This window comes from Serinus canaria, chromosome 18, assembly GCF_022539315.1.
Source record: "Serinus canaria isolate serCan28SL12 chromosome 18, serCan2020, whole genome shotgun sequence".
Classification (NCBI taxonomy): Eukaryota; Metazoa; Chordata; class Aves; order Passeriformes; family Fringillidae; genus Serinus; species Serinus canaria.
In genome coordinates this window covers 1,965,106-1,974,136 of record NC_066331.1, presented here as the reverse complement: position 1 = coordinate 1,974,136, position 9,031 = coordinate 1,965,106, and the positions used below count along the sequence as shown (strand labels likewise).

The window sequence follows — 9,031 nt, the reverse complement described above, 5'->3', positions numbered from 1 at the left end:
AAGTTTTTTGACCAATCACACAAAGCAAAAGCACATTGACAGTGGTTCCATCCAACCACAATAAGCAGAGGGACCTTTGGTTTAAACAATGATTGCTTATTTTGAATACAATACCTGCTTGTGAGCCTTCAAACACAATGCACAGAATTCCATTATTAAGCTTAGAACTGCCTAATATCTAATATCTTCCTAATATCTCAAAATATACTTTTCTGCAGCTTAGGGAGTAATTCTAGACAAGTGTTAATACACACACCATTGTTCTATTTGTCCTTACTTTTCTACTTCTCACGTAATTTTTCTGCTGACCGATCTCATGGCTCCTGCTTAGCTCTAATCCCAGTTCTGCTGTCTCTGAGGCCTTTTGCAGCTTTCCCAAACCCCTCTGATTTTATGGATTCCCACAATTCCCCCTCTTGGTTCACATGTCTAGTTATTCTAGACAAGCGTTCATACACAAACTATTTGTCCTTACTTTTCTACTTCTTACATAATTTTTCTGCTGACAGATCTCATGGCTCCTGCTTAGCTCTAATCCCAGTTCTGCTGTCCTTGGGCCTGCCTCCTGCAGCTCTCCCAAACCCTGTGGTGGTGTTCACAGGGGTCTCAGGGTGAGGGAAGAGACGAGGATCTGACTCCATGTTTCAGAAGGCTGATTTATTATTTTATGATATATATTATATTAAAACTATACTAAATGGATAGAAGAAAGGATTTCATCAGAAGGCTTGCAAGCAAGGAGATAATGGAATGAATAACAAAAGCTTCTGACTCTCAGAGAGTCCGAGCCAGCTGACTGTGATTGGCCATTAATTAGAAACAACCAACATGGACCAATCAAGGATGCACCTGTTGCATCCCACAGCAGCAGATAATCATTGTTTGCATTTTGTTCCTGAGGCCTCTCAGCTTCTCAGGTTTAAAAATCCTAAGGAAAGGATTTTTCATAAAACACGTCTCTGACACAAACCCCTCTGATTTTATGGATTCCCACAATTCCCCCTCTCGGCTCGGTTAAAAAGAAACCTTTACAAGGGTTCCACTGGTTTCCAAAGGTTACCAAGGTCCCCATGTAACTCAGATGTAACCCCACAGGTACGGCTACCGCTGCGTGACCGAGGAGTGCTCGCTCGCCATCCTCATGGTGATCCTGCAGTCGGTGCTGAGCTGCATCATCGACACCTTCATCATCGGGGCAGCCTTGGCCAAGATGGCCACGGCCCGCAAGAGGGCCCAGACCATCCGCTTCAGCTACTACGCCGTGGTGGGGCTGAGGGACGACAAGTTCTGCCTGATGTGGCGCATCGGGGACTTCCGGCCCAACCACATGGTGGAGGGCTCGGTGCGCGCGCAGCTGCTGCGCTACAGGGAGGACAAGGAGGGCAGGATGACCATGGAGTACCGCGACCTGAAGCTGCTCAACGACCAGATCATCCTGGTCACGCCGGTCACCGTGGTGCACGAGATCGACAGCGACAGCCCCTTGTACGGCCTGGACCGCAAAGCTCTGGCCAAGGACAACTTTGAGATCCTGGTGACGTTTGTCTACACGGGGGACTCCACGGGCACCTCCCACCAGTCGCGCAGCTCCTACGTCCCCAGGGAGATCCTGTGGGGCCACAGGTTCAACGACGTGCTGCACGTCAAGAAGAAGTACTACAAGGTGGACTGCCTGCAGTTCGAGGAGACCACGGAGGTGTACGCCCCGCACTGCAGCGCCATGCAGCTGGAGCAGAAGGAGCACGAGTGGAACCGTGCCGAGAAGACGCGGGAGAAACGAGAGGAGAAGTCAGCCCTGGAAATCAAGTACAACCAGAAGTCCCTCAGCGCTGTTGCGCTCGTCACCAGCTGTGAGGAGCCTGAAGAGCCGGTGACAGCTTCCAGCCAGCCTCCTGGAGAGGTTTCCTACAGGAAAGCAGCTGTGACCTTGAGCAGGCTCTCCATAGAGTCCCAAATCTGACTTCTCCTGCCGTTGGAAGCCCTCCCAACAAACTGTCCCCTCGGAGCTCCTCGGATGCAAGCAACGAACTCGTGTGCAGCAGTATTTGTGTCCCAGGCCTCGCTGACAGCCTGCCCGCACTGTCACACGCTCTGTCACACACTGTCACACCCTGCTGGGCTGCCAGGGCAGCTGTGGGCACAAGGGAGCAGCTTCCACTTGGGATGCCCAGAGAGCCCCTTGAGCAAACCCTCTGTGAACTTTCTCCTGCATGGACCAGGCTTGGCCGTGCCCAGGGACACAGAATGACCTCGGCAGGGCACACAAACCATGCCCTGGGCCCTCTGGGTGGGGGTTTCAGAGCTGCCTCGTTGGTTTGGAAGGCCCATTCCCAGACCCTCCGGGAGGCTCTGAAGCTCCATTATCCCAACAAATGATTCCTCAGGTGCAGCCTCCTCCCAGAGCTCCCCTGCGGAATCCACGGGGCTGCTCTTTGTAAGACAAGGGAATAAATGACCCCAGTGTTCCTGGGGGGCTTTGGGCATGTGTTCATACCCTGCCAGTCCTGTGGGATCCACAGGGGGATCCTGGAGAGCTTTCATTCCCTAATCATGAGCCAGTCCCTGAGGTGCTGCTCCCTCAGCAGCTGGAGGGATGCAGGAGGTCAAAAAAAAAAAAAAAAAATCAAAACAAGACCTCCAGTTTTAAATCAGCAAAATCAGGTTGAGCCTTGAGGAGAATATCATGTCTGGAGTGAGCTGTGCAATATTTTATATCAAATCCTCTTTCATTTATTTCATTTTAATTTGCTTTTCTTCTTAGCGAGTTGCACTTCCTTGCAAAGACAAAGATCAGTCTGGAGAACAAACAGGGTGATTTTGTCAAAATGAAAAATGCCTCTCTCAGTTGCCTGTGTAAAAATGATCCTTCGTGGAGAAATCCAACAACTCCTCTGTGGGCTCAAACTGGGAAAAAAAGGAAAGCGCTCTGAAGGTGTCTGTGACGTGGCAGTTCCTGCTCTGCACATCTCTGTAATTATCCAGTGAGCAATGCCTCATCATGCTTTTGCCCCTGATGATTGCAGTTCATTTGCATTGTGTTTAATTACCCTGCAAACGTAAAATAATCCAACTGGAGCTTGTGGGGTTGGTCTCACCTGCCCTTAGCAGCCGAGAAATTCAGTGTTGGGCTGCTCTCTGTGGTTACTGGAGCTCTTCTGTCTCCACAGGGGCCTTCACCCCACCTTCCTCAGGTGTTTGGGGAGCTGAGAGCAGCAGGATGGGTTTTTCCTGGAAGTGTTCATCCCTCCCCATTTGTTGCTGAAGGAGATGAAATGGCTGCTGTGGAAATGCTGGCTAACTTTAGGCTGCTAAAATTAGGTCTGACGAGTCACTCACATCATTCTGACTAATTAATTGGGGTTTTATGAGCTCATCACGTTTAATGAAGAAAAAATAGCCTGCTAAGTGTTTGGGGTTTTTTTTTTAATTTCCCCTGCAATTTACTCCATGTAGTAGTAGGATTGCTGGATTATTTTAATGTATTTCTCTTTTGCTAGCACTTGCCTCTGGATAAACATGATCCCTTTAGGTAAAACTGAAGCCTGAGGGGTGTTAGCTATTCCAAAACTCATTAATTAGCCCGTTTTATGTGCTGATTCATCAGCAGCAACCACTTATAAGTGCAGTAAAAACCATCTTCTTGTTTCCTGGATTTAAACACTGGCAGACGTGGGGGAAATAGTCTAGAAAAAAACGGAAAGGAATGTAGGAAAATGTAGGAAAATGTAGGAAAATGTGGAAGGGTCTCAGTACTTTCTGTGGTGTTGGAAAAAACACCATTGGGACTGAATAAAATAGAATATCACCTTCCAGACATGGGAATTAACCCTTCCACTCCCCTCAGATCCTGCCTGGGATGCTCTTATTCAATGCTTTTATTCAATTCCCTTTTTGGGAATGATGAGGAGCCATTGGGATGTGTGGAAAAGCTGCCAGTGAGGAAGGAGGGAAGTGGCTCACGGTGCTCCAGTCCTAAAAAGGGTTGGGAGGCAAAGAAATTGCTTTTGGAAGGGGTGGAAGTCTTGGGCTGGGAGAGGATGGGACGGGAAAAGATGGGATTAAACTGGGGGGAGAGGGAGGGAAAATAATTAGGAGACACTTAACGAGGGTGAGGGAGGCAGAGGGGAGGGTTTGGAAGCTCTGAGGTGGCTCTGGGAGACCTGGTGGAGGAGGAAGCAGAGTCAGGAGGGAGACAGGAGGGCCAGCCTGGAGCTTCCCAAGCCTTCTGCTCCGTGATCCCGTGATTCCCACCCACAGGAGGAGCTCAGCCACAGAGTAAAGGCACTCACAGAGGTCAGATGGGGCTGGGATAAGCGACCTGAATGCCCACACTCCTTCCCAAGGTGCCAATTCCAGGGCCTGGGTGCCAAAGCAGCTCTCCCTGTGAGGATGGGGAGCTCAGTTGCCTTCCCCTCCCCAAGTTCTCTTCCCTGTCAGCCTCTGGGAAAATTCCTTCCTTTGGAATGGCTTTGCTGGAAGTGGAAGCACCAGGAGTCTGATTTGGGGATTTGTCCTGGGTGTTTTGGCACAGGGAGATCCCAGTAATAAATACAAACACGGGAGTTTGGCTGGTAAGGTGTGCCTGGGTCAGGAAGAATCTTCTCTCCTGAGCATGTAATTCATAAAAAAACACTTTATATTTTCTTCTGCTTTTATCTCCAGCCTCTGACCCCAGCCCATGATGGAGACAGATCCTGCTCTCAACCACCTTGGCCTTTTTCCCTGTTTGTTACTTTAATTTCATTTATCCCACTACAAACACTCTGTATATTGATGATGAATAGCAACACATGCACTTCTTCTTTATTTTTTTTTTTTAATGAGCAAAGACATCACAATAAAGAACATTCCTCTGCCACACACCTTGTGAGAGCACCTTGGCCTTTTCTTCTCTTCTGCTACAAGCTTTAAGCTTCCATATCCAGTTTCTCTGGGCAACCTGTGCCAGGACCTCACCACCTTCACAGGGAATAATTTCTTCCTAATCCTCATCCATGCCTGCCCTCTGCCAGTGGGAGCCATTCCCTGTGTCCTGTCCCTCTGTCCCTTGTCCCCAGTCCCTCTCCAGCTCTCCTGGAGCCCCTTTAGCCCCTGGAAGGACCATTTCTTCTCCAGGTTTATTTTTAGGTGGGCTCTGTGTTCTGGCCGGGCCAGTTCCTAATCCTTCCTCCCTAGGAAATGTTCCTGCAGGGAAACAATGGAAAAGTAGGAAAAATAGATAAAAAGGATAAAGGAGAGGGAGGCTCTTCCTCCCCCATCTCCCCTTTCTCAGTGAGGATTTCCCGGGGATTTTTTTCCATGCCCATTGTAGGGCTGAGCAATGAAAAAGCCAACAAGGCTCCCAAACCCCAACCAAAGGAGCAGCACGTGCATCCCCAGCGGGAGCACGGACCTGAGCCTCCAGTCATTCCCAGTTAACTGGAGGAAAGTTCCCACCAGCCCAGAGGGAAGAACCTGGATATGTTTTGGGCTGTTCCATGGTGAAACAACAGGACCTCCCTGCTCTTCCAGAGCTTGAACATCTCCTGGGGGCTTCCAAAAGGCAATTCCTGGAGCTGAGCTTCAGCAGCTCCTTCCCAGCCACCACTAAGAGGCAGGAATTGGAATTCCTGTGTGAAAAGTTGCTCACCCCATCCCCGACTTTCCACAAAATTTACCAGCTGAAGCAAAGTTCTGACAAACCACCCTGCACTGGCCTCCTGACTCGTGATTCCAACTTCACCCTGGTTATTTTCCCTTGGAAAGCAGCGCCGCTGTTCCGGGTCAAGATTCACTGATGTCAAAGGGGGTAAAATAAGGGATTATTATATCATTTATTTTTCCAGCCTTGCTCACCACCATTCATTAGGGCAGCTGGCATCTCCTGCCCCGTTATCATCTGTCATTTGGTGCATAGTTCTTGTGAAGTTGGGTTTCAGATGTGGCACAGGATGTGTCCCCTCGTTGGTCCCTCGTTCCTCACACGCCGTGCAGGAGGTCTGAGCTCGCTTCAGGAAATAACAGGTACCTTCAGGGCAGCAGAAATGTTGTGTAGGAGGGGAAAAAATACTGCTTGTAAGCTTTTTTTGTCTCTTAAATCTTTGCTGGTTGGAACTGGGAACCTGCAAACAGAAGGAGTTGGTGGCTGTGGTGGGCAGGAGAGGCCCAAAGCAGGGAGAGGAAGAAGCATCTGAGAACAGAGTCACTTCCAGGCAGGCAAGGGGAAGTGTGACAAAACCAGGCTGAAACAAGAAGTTGAAAGTTTTCATCTGTGCTGAAAAAAATGTGGATTGGTGATTCTGATACCTCAGGTTTGAGCTTTTCTGTGTTTCAGGTTCTGTGCTCTTCAGTGTGAGGGTCTGGGCTCACACCAGGGGATGCTGAGCTCTGTGCCCAGAGCAGGGAGACAAAACAATTCCTGCTCCAGCTGGGCACCAAGGACAAATGATCCCAATCTCAGCCCAGGAGCACAAACCCCGTGGGCTGGAGAGAGAAAAACAAGCAGGGTGGGACTGGCTGGGCCAAAGCTGGGCTGGGACAATGAACTGCAAGGTGGGAATGGAGCAGAGCTGATCCCAGGGAGAGACCCCGTGCCCGGCCGGGCATTTTGGGGCCATTTTGGGTCATCTTGGGGGCAGCCCTGGCTGGGCTCTGGTGCTGCCCAAGGTGGGTCCATGGAGGAGATCCTTGGAATCAATCCCTGCTTTGTTCTGGGACTCTGCCCAGCCTCTGCTCCAGCTCAGCCTTCTCAAGGCATCATTTTCACAGGGTTTAAAAGTCCCAACACCTCTGGCTGCTCCCAGGATTTCCAGGTTTTTGTGAGGTCAGTCCTGGTGGCTGAGGAGCTGCTGGGGATGAGCTCTGAGCAAAGGCAGTGTGAGGTTGGGCAGCTCTGCTTTGTGCTCGTGCTGCTCCCTGGAAAGCCAGGAGGGTTTGGAACCCTGATGTCGACACCTCTCAATGTTTTCTTCAGGCCAAGCAATGCAAAATCTCACCTTGGGCTGTCAGAAACGCATGAAGATTCCCCAGCCAGGTGTGTCATGGACTCATGGAATGGTTTGGGATGGAAGGCAGCTCAAAGCTCATCCAGGGCCATCCCTGCCATGGGAAGGGACACCTTCCACAGACTTGGCTGCTCCAGCCTGGCCTTGGGCACTTCCAGGGATGGGGCGGCTGCAGCTCATGGGGGGTTTGTCCCAAATATCTCTTCTAAATCTCCCCTCTTTCAGTTTTAAACCTTTACCCCTTTTCCTATCTCTGTCTTCCCATGTTACAAGCAACTCTTCCTGGTTTTTGCCATCCTTCTTTAGAGTCTGGAGCAGTCCTGGAACGAATCCCAATCCTGTCCCTGTCCCGATCCTGATCCCCATCTCTGTCCTGATCCCAGTCCTGATCCTGATCAACCTGATCCCGATCCCTGTCCCAATCCCAATCCTGATCCCTGTGCTGATCCTAGTCCCGATCAACCTGATCCTGCTCCCGATCCCAATCCCGATCCCGATCCCGATCCCGATCCCGATCCCGATCCCGATCCCGATCCCGATCCCGATCCCGATCCCGATCCCAGTCCCGGTCCCTCGGCCGCCACCTGGCGGCGGCGCCCGGAGCTGCAGCAGCGCCGAGCGGTCCCGGCGCATCCACGGGACAGCGGCGACAGCGGCGACAGCGGCTCCGGGACGCGCCACGCGCAGCTCCCGCCGCCTCCCTCGGCTCCTGCAGCCCCTCTCGGGACGGGACCCCCGCCCGTCCCGAAGTGTCACCTCAAAAACAGCGGGGTTATAACCCTGGCAACCTGTTGCCGGTGAATTCCCAGTATTGCCAGTGAATTCCCAGTATTCCCAGTTTATTTCCTGACCATCCCCAGGAAACCTGGGCACAGCTCTCAGGCTCAGCACCGCCAGGCAGTGCAGAACACATTTTGTTTTTGAATTGATGGGGTGTTTGCTGGTTTGTTTTGTATCGTTCCCCTTTATAGACAGCAGCAGTGCTGGGAGGGCCGTGGCCCAATTTGCCAGCTTAGGTAAATATAGCCGGGCAAACCTGGCTGCACTCCACCAGGAACCTTTCAAATAGGGCAATGAGCTATTTGTGGCCAAAGGGACAGACTTGGGGACATATCAGTGACCAAGAGCCAGGGAACGTGTGTGCGTGTAGAAAGGCAAGGCTAACATTTACTACAGTGTAAAACTCCACACAGAAAAGCTCCAGAATAGAAATGCCTTAATAATTATCTCATCTCCAGTGCCATGTCCACTTCTGGATGCACATTTTCCGTGGAGCAGCTCCGTGCGTTCTCTCACGCACGGGAGCAGCTCCAATGAAACATCTGCTGAGCCCTCCATATCATCCTCCTCCTCCTCCTCCTCCTCCTTCACATCCTTTCTCCGGGCTCTAGGAAGCTCCACAAGTGTCAGGCAGCTGCTCTGCTGCGACTACTGGGCAGTGCTTTCGTTCCTCGTGCTTCCCCATCTTTGATCACAGGGTGTCTCCCCGCCTCGCCTGACGGGGGGGAGGGACTATTTTTGGTCTGTCACGATCCCGGCTTGGCCCAGGTGCCAAAAGGAGCTGGTGGCCTCTGTGTGACCGTGGTGCAGAGCAGCAGCAGGGAGGAGGCTGCCCCAGAGCCTCCCCAGCCACCGAATTCACAGAATCAATCACAGAATCACAGAACCCATAGAATCCACCGAAACACAGAACTCACACAATCACAGAATCCATAGAATCCATAGAATCCATAGAATCCACAGAATCACAGAATCACAGAATTCACAGAATCAATCACAGAATTCACACAATCAACCACAGAATTCCCAGAGTCCCCAGGTTGTCAGAGACCTCCAAGCCCATCGAGTCCAGCCCAGCCCCAGCCCCTCACCCAAACCCTGGCCCCCAGTGCCCCATCCAGGCTTTGTTAAACACACCCAGGGATGGGGACTCCAGCACCTCCCCGGGCAGAACATTCCAGAACTTTATCCCCTTTCTGTAAAACACTTTTCCTGCTCTCCAGCCTGTATTTCCCTGGGTGCAGGGGGAGGCTGTGAGCTCTGGGTGT

The 9,031-nt window shown here is 51.4% G+C and overlaps 1 protein-coding gene across 1 annotated transcript in view; it reads left to right on the top strand.

Moving 5' to 3' along the window:
• The window catches only part of KCNJ16 (potassium inwardly rectifying channel subfamily J member 16), a 6,832-nt gene extending 1,972 nt beyond the window's left edge, over window positions 1-4,860 (top strand). The window contains exon 2 of the mRNA XM_050981572.1: window positions 1,096-4,860. Coding sequence (XP_050837529.1) covers window positions 1,096-1,960 — 865 coding nt within the window. The 3' untranslated portion in view covers window positions 1,961-4,860. The remainder of the gene's footprint in view (window positions 1-1,095) is intronic.
• The last annotated feature ends 4,171 nt before the right edge of the window (window positions 4,861-9,031 follow it).